Raw genomic sequence first — 27,794 nt, 5'->3', positions numbered from 1 at the left:
TGGTCGACTAGGAAAATTCTTCAAGGGACCCTTGGTCAAATGGTGCTGCTCATCCTCTGTAGTGTAAAGACAACAAAACATATTTTGTTTAATGCACTATTCCTTTATGTTAATTTGGTATTGCATATACCAGTGCAGCCATGGAATAGTAGATTTTTCTTTGCATATTGATGGTTTGGTCCCAGTGGTTTGAGGGCCCTGACACACTGAGCCAGCACTTGGCTGTCGGTCATTGCAGGGCCGTCAGTGCATTTGTTGCCCTAGCACTAGCTGTTTTCTGGACAGTTCAGCATTTTGAGTCCACGTTGGATCCAGCTGAGCCTGTTAGTGGATGAAATCACTCTGATTGGCAGTTCAGCTCAGTGCACGTAAAGAGAAAGGAAAGTGAGAAAAGCAATGTCAGGGAAGATTTTTTTTTGGCCATTGAGCTCTATCAGAAATGATTTGTAATTGATTGTGTAATTGTTTGCTGCAGGCAGCAAAGATCCTTTGTTCGTTCAACATCATTGTTGTGTTATTTATGTGCTGACTGGCTAACTAACATTTTGAATCCATCCTGTCGGTCTTCTGTTTTCCCTCCTCTCATGCAGTTGCAGAACATACATGGTATTTGGTAGGGGTGGGAATCACCAGAGGCTCTACGATACGATATTATCACGATACCTAAGTCATGATACTATATTAGTGCAATTTTAAATGTGTTGCGATATGCTGAGTATCGCGATAAATTATATTGTGATATATTATAATTATTATCTTTTATAAGATAAAGTTTTCAGTCTGTTCATCTCACTTTTTTTGCAGCAAAATGTATCCAGTGAACAGGAAAAATTACATTATATAATTCAGTTCCATTTGTATTTGTAATATCAATCATTTATATAAAACAAAAATTGATACATGGCACTGTGTAACAGTACGATATTGCCACACAAACATATTGTGATACTATGCTGCATCGGTTTTTAACCCCCACCCCTAGTATTTGGCAATTAGTTGTAGTCTTTGGGGTGTGTTCAAGTGCAACTTCTTTGCCAAGAAATACATGATGTGAGGCAACACAACAGTCAACCTTTGTGCACACCTGTTCTTTAATATCAGTTCAGTGTATCTGGGCCTCAAGATTAATGGCATAACCCACTCAAGATGTCACCACACAATCAAGTGGACATCATCCTGGGATTTTATCTTCTTGAGTAGAACAAATTACATATTTCATTTATTCTTAGTGGATAAAGTTATTTCTGATTTACTGCAATTCTCATCAGGCGTGAAAGCAAAATGATTCTGATCTCAGGATTGCAATGTCGTAGAGATATATTAAATCTATTTTGAATAAAGATTTTTCTTAATGTCAGTCCGCTGTGTGGCTAAAGGATTGCTTGAGCTTATGATAATTCCAGCTCCACGAGAGCGCTTCAAATTCAATCATAACAACATTATTACAGTCTGATTTTTATGGTTTGGGAAAAAACTTCTCAAATAGACTTTACTAAAAATTTTCTTTTGCAGTTCACCTCTTACTGATGATGATGGCTGCCCCCTGATAAGACTTGCTCTGTGATTTAAAAAAACAAAACAAAACAAAAAAAACACGTTTTATATCACACAGGCTTCAGGTGTTAACTGGCTCGGCAGACTCGCTCACTCACCCCTGTGGAGCACTGAGCACTGAAATTTGCATGTACTAGCTCAAACGCAATGAACCCCATAACCCCACAGTACAGGCTGTATAAATAGCCATCATACTATAATCTGACATCAACTTTCCTCAAGTGACTTAAAGAGCAAAATGGCAAAAGGGGGTCATTACCTGCTCCGAATGAAGCCTCGTCTCCTCCTCTTAGATGTGATGCCACCCATTTTGTACAAGTCTTACTGCAGTGGTGGACTCCTCACTGCCAGGAAGTGGCGCTTGCTGTTGGCATCCAGCTTCCAAATTCCACTCCAGATTGCATCCTTCTCACGTCTTATCTGATGATATAGGACGTTGAGGAGTATGGGGCTCCCCATCTCTTATAGTGGTGACCATTTCAAGAAGGTCTTGGTCCAGTTGTTTTGGTGCACACCCAAGTGCGATGGCTGTGTTCACACCTGCCCAAACAAATCACACTTAGGGGGCAGACGAACTTGATTGATTGAACCGAACCAAACAGGGCAGGTGTGAAACTACCCTTAGGGCTATGCTCTTTCATTCACTGGTTCATAATACAGTGTGTAACTTTTGGCATATAGTACATGCTAATAGTGTTCTTTTCCCTCATGATGGAGAAAACACTTTTCTTTGATGTCATTTTGAGCTTGTCTGCCATGATGCAGTATCTGAAGGAAAAGGGCAGTGACTGACCTCAAAAGAGGAACCATCATCTCGGGGCATCTGGCAGCTTGAAGTCCCAGGGTGACGGAAACTGTGAATAAGGGCACATCATCAAATAAATTAAACATATGAAAATGTCTCTTTCTCTCTCGTGTTTTTTTTAGGTTTTGGCTTGTACGAATTTGGAGCTTGTCTCGGTGTGAAAATCTTACCAGAAAACTTGTGAAGCATTTTTGGTCTCCCGTGACTTTTATGCTCTCTGTCCACACAAGCTGCCTTTTTTTTCCATACTCTTGGTGATTTTCATTCTAATTATATCTTTAGGACTAAACTTTCATATCTGTACCTGCTCCTTGCTGCCTATAAAGTTAATTTCATCACTTTTGAACATTTTGGATAGTCTCAACAGATTAGACAGGATGTCTGACCATATAGGTTAAGGGCTGCCGGGAATACAGCTGCTCAGAAAACTGCGCAACCCCTTCTCCGCCTCTGCTGCCAGTACTTGCAAGACAGCATAGATAGTCTGCCATTGCTAAAAGACTTCCTTCACCCTTTGTGTCTAAAAAAGTGCATTCTGACTCAAGGGCAGCAGTTTGAGTAGAACTAGGAGACGTAGTCAGGCAGCTTTTGGCAGTGATCTTTAAATATTTTCATATGCGACCCCTGAATATGTTCTAATTCACCACAAGTGCTACAGCCTGAAACTCTGTGACCTGCCTTAAACTGATGTCATCATCTCCAGCATACTTAACTACAGATACTTTTACAGCCTCTGGAATTTGCTTTATATACTTTATATACTCTCTAAATAATCTCTAACTACAAGACAGAAAAGTTATACGTTGTACGTTCTTATTTTTCTTTAACATGTATTTAATGGAGCATGAGATGGATTGGCGGTTTGGTGAGGCTTCTGCAATGATGACTGTTGTAGTGAAGAGGGAGCTGAGCCAGAAGGCGAAGCTTTCGATTTACTTGTCCATCTACGTCCAAACCCTCATCTATGGTCATGAGCTCTGGGTAGTTACAGAAAGAATGACATTACAGATACAAGCAGCCGAAATGAGTTTCCTTTGTGGGGTGGCTGGACTCAGCCATAGAGACAGAATACGGAGCACAGACATCCGGAGGGAGCTCGGAGTAGAGTCGCTGCTCCTCTGCATCGAATGGGGCCAGCTGAAGTGGTTCGGGGATCTGATCAGGATGCCTCCGGGGCGCCTCCCGTTATAGGTGTTCTGGGCACGTTCCACTGGTAGGACGCCCTGGGGCAGACTGTGAACCAGCTAGAGGGATTACATATCTCACCTGGCCTGGTAATGCCTTGGGGTCCCCCAAGAGGAGCTGGAAAGCATTGCTGGGGAGAGGGACGTCTGGGGTGCTTTGCTTGGCCTGCTGCCCCCGCGACCTGGCCCCGGATAAGCAGATGAAAATGGATGGATGGATGTTTTTAAACTGATTTTATGCTCTCAGCTGAAGTCACATCCTATCTTGACTATCTGAGCAGTGTTTGCCTGAATACAGTGTTTGAATGCACAAGTCTATCCATGATGTAAACAGAGGAAATGACTAACTATTCCTCAACCTGTTCTCTCAGTGACACACTTTTTCTTCACAGATTTCTATATACTCAAATATTATACACATAAGAAAAACACTAGCGTACCAAACACCGCGCTGGCATTAAGCACCCATTAATTTACCCGAGCCTCAGGAGCAGAATAAATAAGAAAATGAGGAGTTTAATGGTGCATTAGTGAGGAGCCAGTGGAACAGGCCCTGGGCTGTGTTTTGAATAGGCAACTATTATGAAAACCAACCTGTCACACACTTGAAAGAGCAGACCAGTTGGCATTATACATTGTAATGCAATCTTTCCTCAAGGAGTAGACTGCATGCTTTAGCTTGTTTATGACCGGATGACACAAATGCGCCACAAACATGAAGGGGTTGGATGAACTCACCCTTTTGGTAAAAATAGTTATGTAAAAGAGAACTTTTAAATGAGTTTAACAAGTACAGCTGTTGTGCATCTTGATGATGTTATGTATGGGTCAGCACAGTATGACAGTATACTAAATTGGCCCCACATCATAGATGAATTATGATACTGCTGAAATATACTCAGGATTACACAACAAGCACATTTATTTATTTATATTTTTCAGTGTGAGGTAACAGCGTGTTTTGCAGTGTTTTCAATTAGTGGCCGCCGGGTTAATACATCTGGTTACAGATGTATTTCCAAACAGGTTCATTTTAACATTTTTTTTGCGTGCAGGATATTCTCCTCACTTCAGTTATCATATTGATAACAGCTTTGTATTCCCACATCACACAGACCTTTTTTATATGTATACTTGGTTTGACTGATGCTGCCAGCGCAGCAACTTTACCCCTGATGGATACATCTAATCAAAGCCTCCTGTTGTGAAAACCAAAGCAAAACTTAATTTGCTTCACCTTCTCTTCTCTCTTTCACTCACTGACTCCCTCACAAATACAGAAAATGAAGAACATATTTGGTAGTTGTTTGCTGCTGTATTAATGTTCTGAATGCCGTATGCAGCATCTTTGATATAAAAATATTGATTGCTGATGTGGTAAGATCAAAATCAAAATACTTCTACCAATGGATCTACACACACTGGCTACTTAATTAGGTACACTTGTTCAACTGCTCAGGAACGCAAAAAGCTAATCAGCCAATCATGTGGCAGCAACTCAATGCATTTAGGCATGTAGATGTGGTCAAGACAACCTGCTGAAGTTCAAACTGAGCATCAGAATGGGGAAGAAATGTGATTTAAGTGACTTTGAACATGGCATGGTTGTTGGAGCCAAACAGGCAGGAATTAGTACTGGTATTTCAGAAACTTCTGATCTACTGGGATTTTCATGCACAACCATCCCTAGGGTTTACAGAGGATGGTCTGAAAAAGAGAAAATATCCAGTGAGCAGCAGTTCTCTGGGTGAAAATGCCTTGTGATGCCAGAGGTCAGAGGAGAGTGGCCAGACTGGTTCAAGATGATAGAAAGGCAAAACATCCTGACAACCAAGGTCTGCAGAAGAACATCTCTGAACAAACAACGCGTCGAACCTTGAAGCAGATGGACTACAGCAGCAGAAGACCACACCAGGTGCCACTCCTGTCAGCTAACAACAGGAAACTGAGGCTACAATTCACACAGGCTCACCAAAACTGGACAATAAAAAAAGCGTTGCCTGGTCTGATGAGTCTGGATTTCTGCTGCCATATTCAGATGGTAGGGTCAGAATTTGGTGTTAACAACATGAAAGCATGGATCCATCCTGCCTTGTATCAACAGTTCAGGCTGGTGGTGGTGGTGTAATGGTGTGGGGGATATTTTCTTGGCACACTTTGGGCCCCTTAGTACCAACTGAACATGGTTAAAACACCACAGCCTACCTGAGTATTGTTGCTGACCGTGTCCATCTCTTTATGACCACAGTGTACCCATCTTCTGATGGCTACTTCCAGCAGGATAACGCACCATGTCACAAAGCTCAGATCATCTCAAACTGGTTTCTTAAACGTGACAATGAGTTCACTGTACTGCAACAACTGTGTGATGCTATCATGTCAACATGGACCAAAATCTCTGATGAATGTTTCCAGCACCTTGTTGAATTTATGCCATGAAGAATAAAGGCAGTTCTGAAGGCAGGAGGGGGTCCAACCTGGTACTAGCATGGTGTACCTAATAAAGTGTCAGGTGAGTATACAGCATCATTTTATATCTCATCCTTTGTACTTCTTACTTGAGCAACTGTCTTCATTAGCATCACCTTAAGCCTGACCAATTTTATGTGGGAACGACACGTTGGCTTGGCTTGAAGAGAAAAATAAATGGAGGAGACTCCAGCCTGCAGAGTATGAGGTAAACAGATTGTAAGTTAAGATCATATGCAGCATGAAACCTCAGCTGAATCTGCTTTATGTGAACACTGATGTAAGAAAAAGTCATCCGTTTTTAAAATCAATTGGTTCAAGCTTTAATGTTGGTTTATTAACCCTCACATTCATTAATCATTTCTCTGACTATTGAGCATCTTACAATCCATTGATCAATCCACAGCTTCAACCATTACTTTTCTTTTACTTGCTACTGATTGGCCCAAAGGGGATATCATCACTCCTGGGGCCAGATGTGTACTGTTGGCTTGCACATTGTGATATGACTTGATCACATGATGATCACTATCTTATGTCATTTGGCTAATTACCTAGTGGAACGATAGCTCATGTATACTAATGATGGAGAATTAATTAAAAATTGCAATCATCTTGTTTGTCTTGTGCTGGAATCTGCTCAGGATAAGATCCCAATCACATGATGTTTTACTAATACAGTGTTAATAGCACTCCATAAGCTAACACAATAGTGTAATGATTGGATTTTGAAAATGACATCACTCATGGAGTCGTTAAGTGTACTTTGAGTGCTTGAGTAAGATATGTAGATTGATTAAAGGCATCAGATACAAAATGCTAGTACTCTATTTTGTTACTATTATGGTGCACAATATTGTATTTTACTAGACTAAAATAAGGATTGAATACCTATACTTACATTTTCCAACTATTACAGTGGTCAAAAACGTTGAGATTATATGAAGAGTATGTCCTCAAAATGTATGGCGGGTCTACATGTAAACAGCTGTTGTGCTTTATTTCTGCTTGTCAACATAAGTACAGTAACTGCCCTTCAAATATCCGTGAGCATTGACTGGAAAATGTGTAACTGCAGCTACCAAACAATCAGCAAAGTGTTGTTCGAGAATGCCTTGATGACTCTTATTCCACGGACATTTGCAGTTTGTAAAGCTAAAAGCAAGTGTGAGGGATCTAAAGCAGGATTTATACTTCTGTGTTGAATTGGCGCTGTACCTACAGAGTAAGCTCGAAGTGGATGTAGGGCGTACGCCGTATCCTGACATGCACCTCCCCAAAATCTATGCTTCGCAGTGACTCAGACCTCCTGTTTATTTTTGTAAGCTGAAACCATTTCCCTCGATGGAAACAAAGCTTTTATTTATTTTAATTCCACAGAGAAGAAACAATAAATTGTGAAGACAATAAAGCCTCCACAAAACAGCACTTTAAGTCTTGTGTGTGATTCATCCTGGCTTCATCTGAGTACAGAAAATCTCTGCTTGTCGCTAGGCTAATTTAGACAATGTAAAATGCCTTAGGCTTGTGCTCATAACATTAGCATGTTGTATTTGTTCGGAAAATGTGTTTAGTAGAAGACTGTTGTTTTGTTGATAAACCTTGTGAGTTGTAATGAAGCCAAATTTTGTAACATTACCCTCGCTAAATATTGCTGTTGTCCCTGGCTTCATGTGAATAGAGGGAAAAGTCCGCTAGCTGCCAGGCTAATTTATACGATGTAAAATGCCACAGGCTTGTGCTCATAACATTAGCATGTTGTATTTGTGCGGAAAATGTGTCCAGAAAAAGAATGTCTGTGAATGACCGGAGTTACAGTGAAACCCATTTGTGTACTTGTGTTTGAAACTGTAGCTGTTAGGCCATGTTTATTGTGTGTTTTGGGTGTGTTTTGAATCAACTAAACTCAGCCCTTTACAGAAATTCCACTGCTAACTAGTGTTTTGGAGGCGTAACTGCAGAGTGACACAGACACACCACCACACAAGCATAAATGCTCACAACGGCGAAGGCCACTGCATAGAGCTGACGCACAAGTATAAATCCCATTTAAGTTATATAACACAGAAAACCAACATGTTTGTGTTAATTCAGACACATTTTCTCTGTGCCATTTTTAAGGGTCAAATTGAGAAAAAATAATGTTCTATGGACATAGCACAAGGCTCATTTTCACTTCAATCATTTTGACTTATTGGTTAATAAGTTAAGTACAGCACAAAGTACTGTAGTAAATGTACTGTATGTATCAGTGATGTGCTTTACACATTGTCTTTTATACTCATCCCTGTAAGATCCTGCATGCTTATGAATGTCAGTATGTCCCTGCAGCAATGGTACAAAGACTAATGCCTGTAATTTTCTTCCACTTTCTCTGCTAATTCTGGTTTTATGCAACACTTTAGAGTGTACTGCTGTATCTATGTAAAGAAAGCATAATAATTGCGTCATCATCACAAATCTACATTTTCATATAAATACTGTTGTAAAGCACTGCAGCCTTGAATTAAAGTTAGTTAATTTCAATTGTTTATGGAAACAATGAGACATTATTCAGTATAATCAAATCTGATGGTATAGTTAATTGAAATTTTTAAAAAATTACAGGTTTAAAAGACTTAGCATTTTGAAAAATATTGGCATTACATATTAGTAGTTTAATTATGAAGGAGAAAAGACAAACTACTGTATACTACAGCTTTGTACCTTGCTGTTTTATCTTTTTAGTCTTCTAGTGGCACAGGATGAAAGCAAGAAATCAGACAATACAGAAAAACAACAATAGTTTATTTTAACCATATTTTGTGTATGAACTACAAACTCTGGTCTCTATAATCGATCTCCATATCTTTTAAAGGTCATGAAAGAATGCTAACATGAAAATCAATCTCTTATTCTTTTACAGCATGTTTCTCTTTTTCACTTTTAGAACAGGTTGTTGGCACATGTAAAATCAAAATTTAAAAAATTTTGTTTTTGTTTAGTTTTATTCTCAAAATGTATTTTTATATAAATCTACCACTAGAACAGCATTCCCTCTCAGAAAGAAAAAAAAAGAACAAAAAAGTGGAAAACAAAAAATAAAAAGAATATTGACCAAAAAATATTTAGATATCTTACATACATGAGACAGCTCGACTAAAATGCAACAAATTTACCATTTAAATTTTCAGACAATTTACTTCCAACTAAAGGCAAAAAAGGGAGGATGGTTACACTCTCTTACATAAACTGAGTAGAATTGTGATCCACATCCCACCACTAGGAACTCAAACACAGACTAAATGACACACACCCATGTCATCCTATGGTTTACAAATGTGCCAAACTCCACAGAAGTGCAATTATGAGATAAACAGTGTCAGGGGGTGACAAAAAGGAAAGCATGTATGGGGTGATCAATTATCTGATTCTGTCTGGACTAAAATTATCTGGGGACCTCCTGTTATTTAAGATCTACCCACCCCCATCTGAGTGTTTTGTGCAGCACATTGAAAGTGAATAAATCAATTAATTCAACAAATCTCCACAATTATTTTGATCATCAAATTATCCTGAAACATCCAGTAGGTCTCCGTACCAATAACCTCCTACATTTGTACTCCATTAATAATTCCCACTACAGCTTCTTTAATCAGTACCCTGACAGAGGGAGAAAACTGTGGGGATAAAAAATAAATAACATGACGCTGTTTCACACCAGACTTATTAATCAAATGATCTCTATATTAGGTGAATTACAGAAGGTAATACGAGTTTTTGCTTAACAGATAATAGACATAGATTATTAACATACACAATCTATGCAATTATTGTATTACAAATCATAAGAGGACCCCAGGTAATATTAGTCTCATGGGAAAGGGGCTTTGGATCATTATCTTGTTGTTTAATTTAATTCTCTTTTTCATATCTTAGTCATGAGATACTGAGATAGCTACTGTATCTTATTCATTCTCCCTACCTGAAAATTGCTGATGCATTGAACTATGGGAAGTAGCTTACTTGTCTTTTCTGTCTTTTTGATTGGTAAGCACTCACTCCATGTCGGCTTTAAGTGGCTGTAAAAGGTTTATAATCATGTTATTTTGTTTATTTGTCCTTATTCTCCAAAGTGGGATGGTGAACTCTTGTCAAACTCTTATCCAGCTGTTCATACTTTGTTTTAGGAAGTTCACAGTAAGGCTTGCTAGTATAATTTGGAGTGGTTTTGACCAGTAGGAGGACAGGAAGTGGACGCTGATGTGTTGTGTTGCAGCCAAATGGTGAAATGTGCCTGTTTAAAAATAAACTGAGCCTACAGATGGACAGCAGAGTTGATAATTATGCAGCGGGAGTAATTTGAGAAGTTTAAGTGGATGTGTTAAAACTCTATTTTTGCTGTGAAAACCATTTACGCCTCCATTTGAATCTACTGTAACCACCATTAATCTAAGCCTTTAATAGGAGATGAATGTTTTAAACTTGCAAGATGCTGTGAATTTTGGGTGGAGTGCCACTTCCAGCTTTAAGGTTACTCCACAGAAATTACATACCACTACTGCTAACAGCAGTTTTTCTTTAAGAGGAATTCTTCTCTCTGTATTTACTTACTGCAACACATCGGTATGAAAACACAAACTGACTTAAGTTTGACATTGGCCTAACCCTTCGTTTATTTTACTGTCAGTGGAGCAAAAACTGCCCTTACTTCCTAAAATTAAACCCTGGGCATCTCCCTAAGCACTGGACTTGACAAATGTCGGCCTAACATCTGCATTTATGGTGCCTGCCGCCATTTTTCACGGTGGGGACTTTGAAATGGTTTCCAGGGTATGGGCGCCTGCAGTGCTGTGTTCATCCAAAGCCCATGGGCACATCAATTAAAATGGAAATTGTGTTGTCGCAAAGGGAGAGGGAGAGAGGCAGGTGCAGCCCAAACATCTGGTTGATGCCCGATCCCACACATTCACCCCTAAAGCCTCTCACAGCATAAGCCCCACCGCTCAGGGCCAAGTCCTGTGGTTGGCAGGGGCAGGGTGTGAATCTGGGGCTGCCAGGCACTGCCCATGTGGAAATGTGGCACGCAGATGACAGGCAATGTGCTCAGACAGCTGTATAAAGGTTTAAGCTCTTTCCTCAGCTCATCAGTCTGCTTCTGACAGCACTCAGTCCTGCAGTACTGCAGATGCTGTAAAGGGTCCCAGCATGAAAAACGGGGGGCTTCAAAGCAATCATCTTCATATGCCACTGTACAAAGCAGCGTAAGGTAAAGATGAGGCCATGATACATTGGAAGTATTTGGAGGCAGTGGACGTTTGCCAGAGTTGTAGATCATCTACATTCTTCACAAGACTTGCCTATTTTTCAATCACAATTATGCAGATTCTTAAGTACCCATTAATGCTGCTCCTGATTGTGACCCTCAGAATCTAAATTGGTCGTAATGCAATTTCTGGAATGTTCTCATAATCATTAGGCGACGTCTCAGAGAATCTGGGAACTTGAGTCAAAACAAGTGGCGATTAGGGATCAAATTTTGCATTTACATTAGGAACACAAAGACAAATGTAAGTTTCTTTCATAGTTAATCAGTAGAATTTAATTTAACTAAAATACACTTCTAAAAGTGAGGCTCAACTTTTACAACAGCAGGACATATTCCCCTCACTTAAGATCCTCAGTCTATTGATGACAGAGCAGAGAGTGGCTAATATGTATGTGACAGATATAATTAAACAGTGAATTATGATCAAATTTCGTTACTGACAGTTCTGTCACTCACTGTAAAATAATGAACAAGTGTTCAATTCATCTCAGTTACAGATGGTCACAAAAGATTTCATCACTTAATCCACAGCTGGAGAAAATCACTAATGTGCTCTAGATTCCTTTGATACATGGGAGAAACGAGGTTACTATCTCATCTGATCCAAACACTGCAGTTTACCAAAAAAAGAACAATAATTTGCTTCGGGAGTTTTTCTTCAACAGATGTCTTCAAACAGAGTTTGAAAGCATATTAGTAAACCAATCCCGTGAAATGAGAGGAAGGAAAAAATCAAAAACAAAACATGAATTAAGTGCTGAAAAAATAATTGCAGAATACAGTTTTTTCTTGATTTAACCACGATAGTTTTTTCTTAAATAAATAACTTCTGTTTTGTAAAGACACTTTTTGAAACAGTAGACATACCCTAATTCCCAAAGTCATTGAATAAACATCACCAGCCACTGATTTGCCAAACACACGAGTCTGTTCCTCCATGTGTGAGCCACAGTCCTCACAACCAAATGTCAGTAATGTCCTGTCAGTAATGTTTTTATGTAATTCCATCAGTTTTATAATGTCTCAGTTTGAAAAAAGTATTAGATTTGGGTCTCTTGTACATTGTCTTTTGAGCTGGCCCGGATTAACAAAGGTTCGTGCGCTGAGCTGTGTATGGAGTTGATAGTGGAGGCATGGTTGTATGCAGTCTTATAGGTGTTATAATGGTTGAGGTGCTCGTGCTCAAGAGGAGGCAGGGTCAGGTGGCCCTCCATGCCCGGGCCTCCTGTTACACAGTCCTCGTCCACATTGATGATCTCAATGGTGCGTGTGGGCGCGTGGTGGTTCTGCTGGTGGTGCTGTTTGCGCATCTTGTAGAAGATAATCAGCATGACCGCTGCCATGAGTGTGATTGCAACGAAGCAGCCAATGATGATCTTGGTCGTCTTCATTACCTCATCCAAGCCGTTCAGCGAGCCCTCCCCACCCAGCTCCGTGACAGGGATTGTGTAAGTCTTCTCTGTGGCGCGGGTGGAGACTGGGGTCCGGACTGTGGTGGTAGTTGTAGAGGTGGGTGAAACAGACTCCCACATACCAGCAGAGGGAGTGGGGCCTACCTTCTGTTGCACTGCGGTGGTGAAGCCTTCATTATGTGGCGTTTCTATGGTTTCCACTGTCACTGTGGTGAAGTAGCTAAAGCTGCTGTTCTCTGTTGAGGACACATTGAGTGTGGCAGATGCTGTTGTGTTACCTGCAGAATTACTGACCATACATGTGTACGTGCCCGTGTCCTGCATGGTAACATTGGTGAAGTTCAGAGTGCCGTCATTCAGCACGGAGATTCTGACCTTGTAAGCACCGTGTGTCATGATGGAACCATTGGGTGTAATCCAGCTTACTGAGGTCAAGGAGCTGGCTCTGCATTTCAACTCCGCAGCACTTCCCTCTGTCACATTTAGGTCTGCGGGAGGCTCCACAATAACAGGAGCATAACAGTGAAAGTAGTTCTGGTCCAGCTCGCCAATGTATCGTCCCTTGTGGTGGGTTGGTGAGCTGCAGCGCGCACAGCAGCTGGTGTTTGCTGGTACCATTTCCTTAAGCCACCAGCTTAGCCAGAGGATGTCACAGTTACAATTCCACGGGTTGTGGTGCAAGTGCACCCTCTCCAGGTGATGTAAAGGAGTGAAGAGATCATGGGGCAAGAGGGTAAGGTTGTTATGGGCTAGATTGAGCTCCACTAGTGACTGCAGGTCATCGAAAGAGTTCCTTTCTATGGTCTGGATCTGGGCATGCATCATCCATAGCTTCTGCAAATGGATGAGCCCTTTAAAAGAGCCAGGTCGGATGACAGTTAGCTGGTTCCCTGACATCTCCAGTTCATCCAGCTTCACCAGGGGAATAAGGTTGGGAATTTCCTTCAGATTGCACATTCCCAGATTTAAGTAGCGTAGATTGCTCAGCCCTTCAAAGGCCCCCTCAGATATGTAGGAGAGCCGTTTGAGCTCCCCAAGGTCCAACCGCCGTAATGAGGGCACTCTGTTGAAAGCATAGGAGGGAATGCTCTCTATGGGGTTATTCCTCAGCCAAAGCTCCTTTAGTTTGGACAAGTACTCAAATGCCCCGTTTGGGATAGTGGTGAGGCGGTTATCAAAAAGCTCCAAGGTATTGAGACTGGCCAGTCCATTGAAGGCCCCAAGCTCAATTTTGCGTATGTGGTTTTTGCTCAGCTGCAGGATCTCCAGATGTCTCAGGTGCTTGAAGCTGTCCACCTTTATGACCTGAATGAGATTTTCTTGCAGATTCAGGTAGCGTGTGTTGGTGGAGATGCCATCAGGGACATCCCGCAGGCCTCGCCGCGTGCAGATGACTTTGCTGAACTGGTTGCTACAGGAGCAGACAGAAGGGCACGTCTGAGCACGTACCAGCCCTGCCACCACCAGCAGCTGGAGGGCCAGAAGCAGCACAAACAAAGGGTCGGACAAGGCCCGGTTCCACCTAGGACCTCGCATCATCTGCTGCTGCTGAGAGGAGGTCATCTTGTTTAACATTCATAATTCATTGACTGGTCTTCCACTCTTTGGAATGAGGATTTGGGCTCACTGGAATGAGAGACAGAAAAGAGAAGAGATACATTAGATAATTGATCATGTTGAGATTCTCACATCTAATAATATGCACTAAAATACTCTGAAAAACAACAACAAAAAAGGAGCATTTGAAGTTTTTCGCCTAAAAATATCCTTCAGGTTTGTGTATCTTTGTAGCCACTAATAACAACATATACACACACCCACACACACACACACAAACTTGCAACCTTGATAGAGTGCCTTATATCCATCTCTGTTTCTGGGCGCTCTGTCCTCCACACACTCTCCATCTCAGTCACATAAAATAAAATCACAATGAAGCCGCCAACTTCTGTGCTGTATCTCTGCGGGAGGAGGAAGGGAGGGAAGAAAAGCAGCTACGACTGCTGTGTTTTGTGATTTATATTTGAGACTCGGGAGACATAAATAATAAGGAAGCTCGCCACCCACCAGTCCTTCAATCGAGTCGAGATATCTGGAAACGTCTGATTACAACTCACAGTTCCTCAAAGGCACGTATGTGACTGGAATGTCAAACAAGCAAGCCAAAATGGAACCGGGGAATTTGTTTGTGTAACTCTTTATGTACTACACCAGAGGAAACTGTGGAAATACAAACAACGTATTCTTTGATTAAGACTTACTGTGCGCAAGAGAGACGATGCTATGGCAGCTATGGAGTATGACTAAATGACAGATGTTTATTTAATTGATTCGGCGTATGCTATCTTCCTGTTTTCGACTCGATAAAACCGATATTCCTCAAAGCTGTCATGGTTGCACAGTGAGCTATGGTTTAAAAAAGGTGCCATTCATACAGTGTAAAAGACAAGCTCAAAAACAAGACAGCAAAAAAACAATGCAACTTGAGGAAGGAAAGCTAGAAATAAAACTTTAACCTGGAAAGCAAAAACATGGAGGTGAAATTTAAACCGTAAGTTTTATAAGTGACCAGAATACATATACATAAATGACCCTGATGCAGTAATTAAATTCATAAGGACACTCCTTATCAGTCATAAATTACTACTAAGTGAGCACCATACCATATAGTATATCTAAATTATTAAGATGGGGCTTCTGATTGAATTAAAATCCCAGCCAATCCCTCCTCTGGCTGAGAGTGGTGTGGAGACAGCCAAGAAGAATTAGTTTCTAGAACAAATTTATAGAGGGGTTCAAGTATTAAATTTCAGAATCTAGCCCTTCTGTGGAAATACAGATCTATAACGAGATAGCTTGTTACACTACTAACATTCTAATTAGCTTCAGTGTTCAGGTATGTCACCATGGTACAAGGGCGTAGGTTTTATTTCAGCATTGGGGGACGCACATATGAAACGGGTTTTAGGGGTCCTCCACCAGGAAATTTTGAGCATCAAACACTTAATTTCCTGCATTCTAATGAAAATTTGCTGCTTCCATGTTTTTATGGGGGTCACAAGTACACACGTTCTAAACAACAACACGGTACCTATTGATGTTAATGGGGGTGAATTAAACTTTCGCAAACGTATTGTCGAAGAGTAGATTATCCTCCTGAGACCCCAGCTTTTGTTTGGTATGCACTTTCAATGTCTCCAAGATATTTGGGATTAGTAGGACTTGATAAGTATAAAAAAACGAATCATTGTCTTTGAACAGTTAGTAGTTTTTGAGAGAAAAAAAATGATGTCCTCATATGAGGACAGTGGGTTTATTTCAAATTGTCACAAGTGTGTATTTAAGTATGAACCAGTTTATTCCAATGCCTAAACATTTGTGCAACAACAAAACTGAAAACAAGGCAATATTTTGTAACTCTATGGCTTAAGGGTCACTGTTCGTTTCAATACCTTAACATGACTGTGCTAAACTAAATTGCAGAAGCCTTGTGATTTGTTCATTTTCTAGCTCTGTATGAGTTTTCCTTGCTCCACACTCTAAGCTAGGAATGTCCTTTTTGTCTGTAGTAACAGTCTGTCACACCGTACTGGCTTATATAAAATGCTGCAATAATACAATATCCTCCTGAGACCCAAACTTTTGTTTGTAATGCATTTTTAATTTCTCCTAGCTATTTGGGATCAGTAGGACCTGACAAGTATGAAAACTAAACATTGTCAATGATAATAAGTCCCAATGTCCTCAAACTTGATGACAATGAAGTCTGAATGTCTTCAACAAGTACTTTCTAATTAACAGTGGGGCAGGCAGAACTGGTTACTGTTGCTAAAATTGGTCAAATTTGTTGCCATAGCAGACAACAAACATTATTTATCATAAATAAACAAGTTTCATCAATAAAATGTGATCAGGTTTTGGACCTTGTCCACTTTTGTGTCGGGATTGGCTGCAGACTGCCATCTTGTTTTTACATGGATCAGTGTATTGAAGTGTCCACAAACGAGGACACCAAGTCTAAGTTAAGCACAATGAAGTATATAGTTAGGTAAACCCAAAATGTGATGTCTTCATATGAGGACACAGGATCTAAGGAGGATAATAAAGTCCCAATGTCCTCAAATGAGTACTTTTTAATTAACAGCATCTTAGCTTGTTACTATTGCTAAAATTGGTCAAATTTGGATACAATATTAAACTGCAGATATTATTAAGCACAAATAAACAAGTTTCAACTGTAACATTCTGTCAGGTTTTGCACATTGCCCACTTTTATGTCGAGATTAGCTGTAGACTAAATTAAGGAGAATGAAGTGTGTTACAGCAAATCCCAAAATGTAATGTCCTCATATGAGTAATTACAGTGAATGCTGTGATGGGCATGAGAACTGTAAATCATCACCTTTTGAGTAGTCCAATAACAGTCTCAACATTTTTTCTGATCATATAGCTGTCAGAATTCATCCTTACATATTATTTTCCATCATTGTCACAGAAAGCTGGATTTTTTTCCCTCCTCGTCTACTTAGTTATCGGCAGGGAAACACTCTGGGCAGGTCGGAAGTGAGTCACAGAGCTAACACAGATAAAGAGAAACATTTATAGAGTCTCTAATCTACCTGACCTGAATGTTTTTGAATGTGGGAGGAAACTGGAGCACATTCAGAAAATCAATGTGAACATGTAGAAGGGAAAAAAATAAATTGTGAACTTCACACAGAAAGTGTCAGAGTTACAACCTGCACTGAAATGACAGTGATAAACACTGCCGTATGTGTTGTTGAGCCACAAATAGCTACAGTAAATCTGTCTGACTGTCACACAATAGGTTTTAATCTAGACACAGAGAAATCACATGAGCTCTCGGAGACAAGGGCTCTCTCGGGATGTGCACGATGAATAAAGTGAAACAGCTGTCATTTTTAAAGAAGGTCATCAAAAAGACATGTTGTTATTTATTGTCAGCAAGTCAATTGTCATTGACGCTGCGAGTTCAGGACACAAGTTAACAAAAATTTAAAAAAATCAAAAGCAGTGTGTGACATTTTAAAAGGATACTGATTGCTGTGAATAGACCAGATTTTTTTTTCTTTTCAGCTTTGCTCTTCAAATACTGAAGGCATGTATGAACATAAGGCAGCTTAAAGGTGAAGTGGAAAAATTACGAGACTACTACAATGTGCTGACACACACACACACGCAGAAGTGTAACAGTAATAGCATGACAGCTGATTTCTGAACCGAATAAATCAACTACATGAGTGCTGTTGTGGGATTACAGTATTTTCTGCTTTTGTACAGTATGTTTAACACACAGGCTACACTGCAACAGAAAGCTCTTCACTTAAGAAGGAGCAGGCTATTACTGTAACTACTGATTAATTGCGTGATTACTGACTCCATTAATTCTTCAATTACAAAATTTAAATTCCAAGCAGCAAAAGCCTGCGGGTGGAGAAAGAATGTGTTTCCACGCAGGGGTCCAGGCAAATGTGACAGGGATCACACACCAGGCTGAAAATCACATTCCTTTATGGCGGATTTAATTTGTTAGGAATTAAAACCTTGTACTAAACACTTGACTATGGTACAGTATAATGTTTGTTTGGCCAAAAAGGGGGGTGTTGTGGAGCTCCGGCCCCGAGTATTATCTCAAAACTCTTCAATCTTTTATGTTTTTAAAATACTCTGATATTTGTGCCATTCATAACAATATACAGCCAAGTTGTTTATCTTACTATGCTGGATGTTGCAGTCACAAAAACTAACACAAATTCAGCCATTCATTCATTTTCCGTAACTGCTTATACTGTTTCACAGGGAGGGTGGAGCAAGAGGTGTGGTACACCCTGGAAAGGATGCCAGGCTATCGCAAGGCTAACGTCATGAATTCTGCACGACCTTGCAATTTTGTCCAATCACCACAACTTTACCACAAATCTGACTGCTTAAAACAGGGGAAATCTCATTTGATTGTGGAACTTCGCGCAGCATATTGATTTTCTCAGCTCTTTTTGTTGGTGAGAGATCGTTGTAACCGTTTAACAGCTTGGTGTAGGATGTTAGCCATTGCTGCTGTGTTAGCTTGCGCTAACAGGGAGATCTGCTACGCCAGTGCTATGCTGAACAGCAGCGACAGCAGTTGCCCCCATACCTCTTCTACCATCACAAATGAATTCCAATTCTGTGGGAAACACCAAATCCACATAACAATAGGCACCAAATTCGAGACAGCACTGTGACTGATATTTCAGTTTTCACTTGACCCCACAATTTCATGACGAAGAAACGGCTAAAAACAGAGTAACATGCATCACAATTTTTTAGAAAAGCTGGCATGAAATCAGGCATTTCAGGCTGCAAAAAAAACCCCAAAAAGAGACAGCAAAATCCTGGAAGGACTGCTATACTATTTGAGTTGATCCTCTTTTGGCTTAATATTTAATTCAGAGTATAGAAGACTGCATTTAGTTGGCATTGTTTGGAATGTTTGATTTGCAATTAAAGCAGCCCAGATTATTTTGGCATTGATTCAAATGTAGCAGATTGGTCAACTAAATATTCCTCTGTAAACTCTACTCCAGCGTAGGTTTCAAGATGAGTAATGCTGTTTATGCCAAATTCCTACACTACTTGTGTTATGTATCTTAAAAATAGTAGTATTAGACAATTTTTGCCTATTTTTAGATGACAGGAGGGAAAATTAGTCATCCTCGACATTTGTGGTGTTATGGTTTCAGAATGGCATGGTGGTGCAGCGGTTAGTACTGTTACCGCAGTAAGAGGGTTCCTGGTTCGAACCCAGTACTAAAGCTTCCTCCCACAGGTTAAATGGTGACTTTAAATTGGCGGAAAGTGTGAGTGTGAATGGTTTTGATTTGATTTGATTTGATTTGATTTGATTTTTATTTGTCTCAAACAAGCACAAGCATAAAAACAGGCAGTAAATGTGATAAAAAAAAAAAAATTAAAAAAAAAATGGCACACTGATAACGTGCAAGTTCGAGAAGGGGCTGAAGGAAGCAGAGCTTATCATGTTCAGCCCCCCCTTACATTGTCATATAAGCACATACATAATTGATAAATCTGTAGAATCTTAAAAATTTAAAACATTTAATCTTTAATATGAATATATGGTTGTCTGTCCATGTATCAGCACTGCGATAGTCTGGCGATCTGTCCAGGGTGTACCCTGCTTCTCGACCAATGTCAGCTGGGATAGGCTCCAGCCCCCCCACGACACCTTACAGGATAAGCGGTTATAGAAAATGAATGTATTTGGAATGATAAAGACAGCTAGATAATGATAGATACAAAACAGGATGTTAGCTCTACAAAAAAAAAATTTTCTTGGCAACTATCATGTCTTTCCGAAATGATGTACAGATTTATAGGCACTGCATTGTCTCAAATGGTTTGGAAAATAGTGCATATAGCCACTGAAAATGGGAAAAATCTCCCTAGGAGAGCATGCCCCTGGATACTGGGGTTTGGGCTGGGCCTCAAATGTTTACTCTTATTGTTCACACAAGCACAATGTCTTTTTGCAGGTAAAATTCCATCAATAATATGACCATGAAAAATATGCTGCGCAGTTTGGACTATCCTGGATAAGGAATCCCTGTATCTTCCTCCACTATTTACTCATCCTCCTTTTCAAGCGATCAAACCTCGAACAGAGATAAACAATGAATCAGCAATCCAAATTATGGCAGCAGAAAAGATGAAGTTGATTTACAAAGCAAAACAATGCGTCCCCACACTGACAATGAAAGCAGCAAAATTGGATTTACGTAGTGCAGTGAAGGAATTAGATGGAAAGAGATAAGGAAAATGAGATTAAGAAAAGAATGCATTTTCAAACTTTTGTCCTAACAGATTATGAACTGCCAGCTGTCTCTTTGTCTGGCGGAGGGAACTAAAGCATGACCCAGATTAGCAGGACTGCAGACAATTGAAGAGCGAGATCTGCAACATTTCTGAATTAATTTCTGGTGTATGAAACAGAAACAATTCACACTGAAGCCAAGCATACAAAGAAACTCTGTGAGTGATGTCATACAGCTGTTAGGCAGCACAGAAAAAGCATAACATCTTGCACATCACATCAATAGATAGCATCATGTCAATTCACATGATCCACATACATTCTATTAATCAGGTCGGTCACTCTTACAACACATGTTAAATTATGGAAACAATCTCACCGACTTGTCATTAGTCACCGTGTTGCCAATTCAACTACTTAAATCCCTGCAAACTTCTTCCTGAGAACATCAGTGTTTTTGGATTTAATAAGGAAGTACACTGTTGACAACTGTGACTCTGTTGACAACCTGGTGCATTTTTATAATGCAGTAACAATGTAGCCTGGTATGAATCAGAAAGGACTAACAAATGTGCCTGTATAGAATGATGCATGCATTTCTCATTCACTTGGAGTGTAATTGCAGCAACCAGCTCTTGACTCCTTTTCCCACAAACCCTCTCTGAGGATCTGCCTTCACACCACTTAAAGGTAACCAATGGGAATTAGCTTTCGCAGCCATAGAAACAACAGACTCGTCTCTTTGCATGACACGTCTAATCAATACTCATACTGCATAAATACAATGGCTGTCCTGCTGATATTGCTCAGCTCTCCTTCTTATTGAGAGTGTGTACACACTGAGAACAATGACCAGAATTTCTGGTATTTACACCAGCTGCATCTAACAGAATATAAATGATACAAAAAATGTGATTCTGGCCATCACTTTTCGATTACCTTTATGTATGTATGTACATATATATATATATATGTATATATATATATATATATATGTATATATATATATATATATATAACAGAAAATGGTCCAAGAAAATATCCATTGAGCGTCAGTTCTCGATGCCAGAGGTCAGAGGAGAATGGTCAGACTGGTTCAAGATGATAGAAAGGCAACAGTAACTCAAATAACCACTCGTTACAACCAAGGTCTGCAGAAGACCGTCTCTGAACCAACAACACGTCGAACCTTGAAGCAGATGGGCTACAGCAGCAGAAGACCACACCAGGTGCCACTCCTGTCAGCTAACAACAGGAAACTGAGGCTACAATTCACACAGGCTCACCAAAACTGGACAATAGAAGATTGGAAAAACGTTGCCTGGTCTGATGAGTCTGGATTTCTGCTGCCACATTCAGATGGTAGGGTCAGAATCTGGTGTAAACGGCATGAAAGCATGGATCCATCCTGCCTTGTGTCAACGGTTCAGGCTGGTGGTGGTGGTGTAATGGTGTGGGGGATATTTTCTTGGCACACTTTGGGCCCCTTAGTACCAACTGAGCATGGTTTAAACACCACAGCCTACCTGAGTATTGCTGCTGACCGTGTCCATCCCATAATGACCACAGTGTACCCATCTTCTAATGGCTACTTCCAGCAGGATAACATGCCATGTCACAAAGCTCAAATCATCTCAAACTGGTTTCTTGAACATGACAATGAGTTCACTGTACTCCAATGGCCTCCACAGTCACCAGATCTCAATCCAATAGAGCACCTTTGGGATGTGGTGGAACGGGAGATTCGCATTGTGCAACAACTTTGTGATGCTATCATGTCAATATGGACAAAAATCTCTGAGGAATGTTTCCAGCACCTTGTTGAATCTATGACATAAAGAATTAAGGCAGTTCTGAAGGCAAAAGGGGTCCAACCTGGTACTAGCAAGGTGTACCTAATAAAGTGGCCAGTGAATTTGTTCATATATATATATATATATATATATATATATATATACACATACATTTATTTGTATGACATCAGCTGGTGTTACTATACTTACTAATTATCTGCATTATCTGCATTAGGACTATTGGTTGATGGTTAATTACCTAACCACTGACCCTAATAGCCTTCCACCATTTCACAAGTGGTGGTCACCTAGTTAATTATGAATGTCTCTCCACTTTACATCCCAAATGTAGTTCATGCTTGTCTAAGTCCCATGATGTCCCATCCTACCATTCTTTTTTTTCTGGCTGAATGCACAGCTAGAATTCTGTAGCTGGTTCCAGCAGTGCACATACTGTGCTGCACAGCAGTTTCCCCTTCCTACTCCCAGCCCTTTTTCATGAGTACAGTAATTTTGGAGTCTGAATCGTATTTTTGCATTATAAATCAGCCAGAAAAGGCAGTATGAATTATTTAGCAGGGCTACAGGAAATTCTAGTGGGGCTAAAGCCCCCTAAAATAGGTCTGGTGACGCCACTGCTTGGCAAAAAAAAAAAAAAGGCACTGAGTGATTTTCTTCTGCTGTCTTTCCGTGCTCAACAAACATTTCCTGTTTGAGTCTTTGCAAACATTTTCATGGCGTCATTCGAAAGGTGAGGAGAGTGAGAGGGGGCTCGACCTGAGGCCTTCTTCACTTGCTTAATGCTCGAGTGCCCGCTGATTGTGAACTTTTTAGTGAGGAGTGACAGAAGATTTGGCTTCCTCGCTACATGGGATGGAGGGGGAAGAATGATGAGAGACTGTAGAGTGAGGGAGAGTGTGTGTGTGTGTGTGTGTGTGTGTGTGTGTGAGACAGAGGGAGGCTGGCATGTACGCTATGGAGAGAGAGAAGAGAAAGAGAGATTAATGAGATATAAATCAAATCAGGTCACTTCTTGATAATGCCAGCAATCTTGCAACAGCTCCAAATATAAACCAGAATCCTTTATGGATTCCAGTGTGGGAGGGATACCCACCACATGCATCACAATCTTCCCCTCTTTTCTTCTCTCCAGGCTCACGGCATAAACATGCACAATATACCATGACTAGTGCAATGCATAGATTAAATGACGGTTGTTATCATTCAGTGCTATTTTTGCACTGCACTCGTTTTGCATACAGTATTTTGTCACAGTTAATCGTAAACAGTGTGTTAGGATATCACTGGGGTGAAAACAAGACACATCATCCTCCCCTTGAGCCAGTGTCAGGGACTGCTGTGTGTCTGCTCAGACGGTTGTGTTAATATTTTGAAACTGAAAAGCAGCATGTCACTCAGTATGACTCAACTGCTTTGCTCCCACATTTGTAATTAAATATATTTTTATTAATTTATTGTTCTGTCTTCTAGATGACACATTTCCACTGCTTTCTCATCTAATTGGAAATATCACGATTATGCCTAAATGTCACTGATTGTGTGTCTTCACTAAGAGCTAAAATGTTGGGAAACATTACTTAAAGGCTAATGAGAGAGAATTATATCTCTATTTTATCTGTATTTAGAATTCTCCATCTCTTTTGTTTATTGGTCTTTCATTTATTTATTTGTCTGGATGATAATAAGTTCATTTAAAGCCTGCAACACACTGACCAGCTGTACTAATAGGGTTGGGTAACATTCATAATTGAACCGATATGGTACCGGTATCTGGAATTCGGTACCGGTACCAAACGGTACCTTATTTCGGTACTTTTTAAAGTCTAAACTTCTCTGTTTCAGCATTTTATTGAGATTTTTTTGTCGCCATTGTTGCTGAGTCTGAGGTGTGAGTCATGCGCTCTAAGTGAAACGGTACTCGGTAGTACCGACGTGAATTTGTACCAAGTACAAAAAGTGCTGAGTTTCGTTACCCAACCCTATGTACTAAAGCAATTTATTTCAAATAACCTCCCGTGGCACTCTCCCAACAACATATCTATTGATTCCTTTAGGTGGATTTCGGTAATTAATACACAGCAGAAAGCAACAGGAATCGGGGACTAACACGAGCGCTCCCCGCAAAACGCATGTGTTAAGCTCTTTCCACATACACACAAACTATTAATAATTAACTAAATGTTTCATCTGCAGATAACCTCCTGATCTCATTCATATAGCACCAACCACCTACACACGTAAACACATCAGCAAACTTGCTTAGCAAGCTTAATATTATGTAGATGATTACTGAATATGCAGTAATTAGCCAGATGATTGCAGCAGTTATTTTGGTCAGCTCTGAGTGTGGTTGATTTGATAGTGGCATTACACTACGTGCGAGTCACACTAGAGATGTGCTTGTCTTTCCCATGTCCCTCTGTTTTATGCTAGTATACACTACAGCAGTGGTTTCCAACTGGTCCAGCCACAGCATTAAGATTTCTCCTGAGCCACTGGTTCAAGGTCCACACAGTTAAATATATAGAGATACATTCAGCATCACATTTGCATTTGGCCATGTTGTCGAGCTAGTTTGCCATCTCTGTCAAGTGCCTGCCTGTTAGTCACTCACTCTGCAGCAGGAAACAGCACCTCAAAATAAAAACTCTGTTCCGGAAATTCACCGTACTTCAAAATAAAGTGTGTTTTTTCCAAACTTGGCACATTTGCAAGTCACTTGAGTTCCATTCAGAATGGACCTGCAACACACCAGCTGGGAACCACTGCACTATAGTATAGCTTATATTTAATATAGCTGCAAAAAATGACATATTCTTATAATGTTCTATTTCTGATATTCTGTAAATATTATTCTCAGGTCCCAACTGGTGTCAAACTTGAACAGCAACACACATATCTTAACCCACTAGGGACATTTATAATTATTGTTTCCTGCATGTGCAAGCAGTGTGTAACTTTGATTATCATCTGTCAGTTTGAAGACATGCTCTGTCCCCTCCGATTTTGCAATATGTGGTTAGTATCTGACTATTATAGTGTCTGACTTGCAGTGGAGTTTTACAGTTGAATCAGTGAAAATACTTATCATGAGCTGAACAGTTTTAACAGTATGCAGTAGTAGGTAGGTACTTTCCCAGCACGAAAGGAACCATGAGTGACCTAAGTATACATTGACTGGGTGACCGCGGCCAATGCAGCACTAGCAACCACCATTTTTGTTAGCCCTGTGAGCAAAGGACAACATAAAACACAAACAACAGCTCATTTTGGAAAAAAAAAAGGAAGAAGATGCGGATAAATCGATCGACATTGAAATCCATACTTTATCGAGCATATGTGTGAAGAAGGAAATACAACACAATTTTAACTCGTCAAAGTGAAAGAGAGGTCGCTATACCAACCACTGGCCCACTGACATGCTGCATTCCATTTACTTCAAAAGTTGGAGGTCTGAGCTGGAAAAGACATCATATCTGTTTTGACCTTGTCCCGGTACAACAAGTCAGAAAACCAGCTGCTGTTAGCAATGCCAGTTTAAACCTAGTTAGCCATTGTTAGCAATGCCAGTTGATAACAATACAATACGCTGTATATTACATTTACTAACACTGTAGCAACATGTCCATAGAAAGAGGTTGGACAGTGCTGTGTTTACAACTGTTTTAATGATACACAAACAAGACAGATGTGCTAATAAACACTATATTACTATGTCGGTGAAGATTCTCAGTCATCCAGGTCATGGTAATCCTAAATTCTAATATCGTAGGCAACTGGACTTGCGTTTCTTGAAGAAGTTTCGACTCTCATCCAAGAAGCTTCTTTAGTTCTAAATGACTGGTGACCAGGTGGGTCAACGACCTTGACCCTAAGGACTAAGAGCTCACGTGACCCCTACAACTCTGCAAGGGTTCCCACCCACACAGGGTTTATAGCCTGCAACTTCGTACCAGTCATTTAGAACTGAAGAAGCTTCTTGGATGAGAGGTGAAACGTCTTCAAGAAACACAAGCAAGTCCAGTTGCCTACATTATAGCACTTACAGTATATTACTACAGCTTTCATAACTGTTGATGCCTGGAGCAGCCATATTGGATATTGAGGTCAGGGTTGGCGAGGTTCCTCCGACTTTCCAAATCAAAAAATCCTACATTAGGGGGCACTCCATTCGAATTATCCATCTGGAAACTCAGAAAATTCCAGCTTCCCAGTGCAAATGGAAAACAGCAACAGCAGCATAGGCGTTTCTAGACCATTTTGGGGGTGCTGAAGCACCCCTAAATTTAATCCCAGCACCCCTAAAATTTGAGATTTTTTTTTTTTTTTTTTTTTTTTTTCCTGTATGTCCCTTTTTAACCAGGATATGTGGCACATTTCTTAACTTCTACCACTCAGTACCAACACATTATTATCATAACCAGTCCTCATTTTTGCTGCATTTAATCGTAGGTCACTGTTTATGTTGTTAGGTAGGAGTTAGCTGACGTTTTTTCTAGCTAGGAAATGTTACAGGTGGTCAGTACCACTGTCCTCTGTTTGGAATGAGAGGAGCTAGCTGTTGTGTCATGTGCATGTGTTAATATCATACAGTCTATGGTTAATGTTAAAGCCAAGGTGCTACTGACTAGCTAACTGACTGGATGCCCATTAACATTATAACTCCTATTGTGTGTATTTATTATTATTATTTTGTAGATTTCAAGCACTTTTCTTTTTTGAAGTGTATTTTTATTTATGTATTTTTATTATATAATACAGACAAGAAGGAAAAAGGCAGAGACAAACATTGAAAAAGTCAATTACTGTTAATGTGTTAATGTTACATGTTGTGCTTTGCATTTCAAATAAAAGTCCAAAAAATAAGTCCAAGGTCCATTTTTGGTACTCACTATAGGGGGCTGGTTTACTCCAGAAACATACATACTGTTTATGTGTATGTTGAGGAGCTGCTGTATCAAAATGAGTTGTCTTCCCCCAGAAATTAGGGTTACGATATGTTTCTTTTATGATTCCAATCCATTCCTCTTTTGCTGTGGCTCAGCATTTAAATAACCTTTATCAGATCATTGATGGTTTAGTCACAGACTTTCCCAAAAAGTGTTGTGCTTTTCTTTCACAAATGTGGGAATGAAATTGAGTTAAAATGTACAAAACAGTGAAATTTATCTTGCCTGGCCGGGCAGCTCTCTGGGTGCTCAGCACCCCTAAACCTCTGATCCTAGAATCGCCCCTGAACAGCAGCATGACATTAGCATTTCTATTGGCGGTCCGATGCAAACAGAATAAAAATGTCTTACAGGTATGGTCTGAAAACACCTAGTAGTGTAACAGCTTACTGCAACATCAGTTTTTGCTACCACAACCTAATTTTAGCCTAATAGCTACAAGTGTCAGTATTTGTGTTACTGTAAAACTCA

The 27,794-nt window shown here is 40.1% G+C and overlaps 1 protein-coding gene across 4 annotated transcripts in view; it reads right to left on the bottom strand.

The window, feature by feature from the left end:
• Positions 1–8,847: 8,847 nt before the first annotated feature.
• Positions 8,848–27,794, bottom strand: part of lrrc4ca (leucine rich repeat containing 4C, genome duplicate a) — a 241,271-nt gene continuing 222,324 nt past the window's right edge. For all 4 annotated transcript variants that reach the window (XM_049574549.1, XM_049574550.1, XM_049574548.1 and 1 more), the window contains one exon: positions 8,848–14,358. In XM_049574549.1, the coding sequence (XP_049430506.1) occupies positions 12,361–14,307 (1,947 nt within the window). In that variant the 5' untranslated portion in view covers positions 14,308–14,358 and the 3' untranslated portion in view covers positions 8,848–12,360. The remainder of the gene's footprint in view (positions 14,359–27,794) is intronic.

This window comes from Epinephelus fuscoguttatus, linkage group LG4 (genome assembly GCF_011397635.1).
Source record: "Epinephelus fuscoguttatus linkage group LG4, E.fuscoguttatus.final_Chr_v1".
Taxonomy (NCBI): Eukaryota; Metazoa; Chordata; class Actinopteri; order Perciformes; family Serranidae; genus Epinephelus; species Epinephelus fuscoguttatus.
This window is presented reverse-complemented; position numbering and strand designations above follow the sequence as displayed.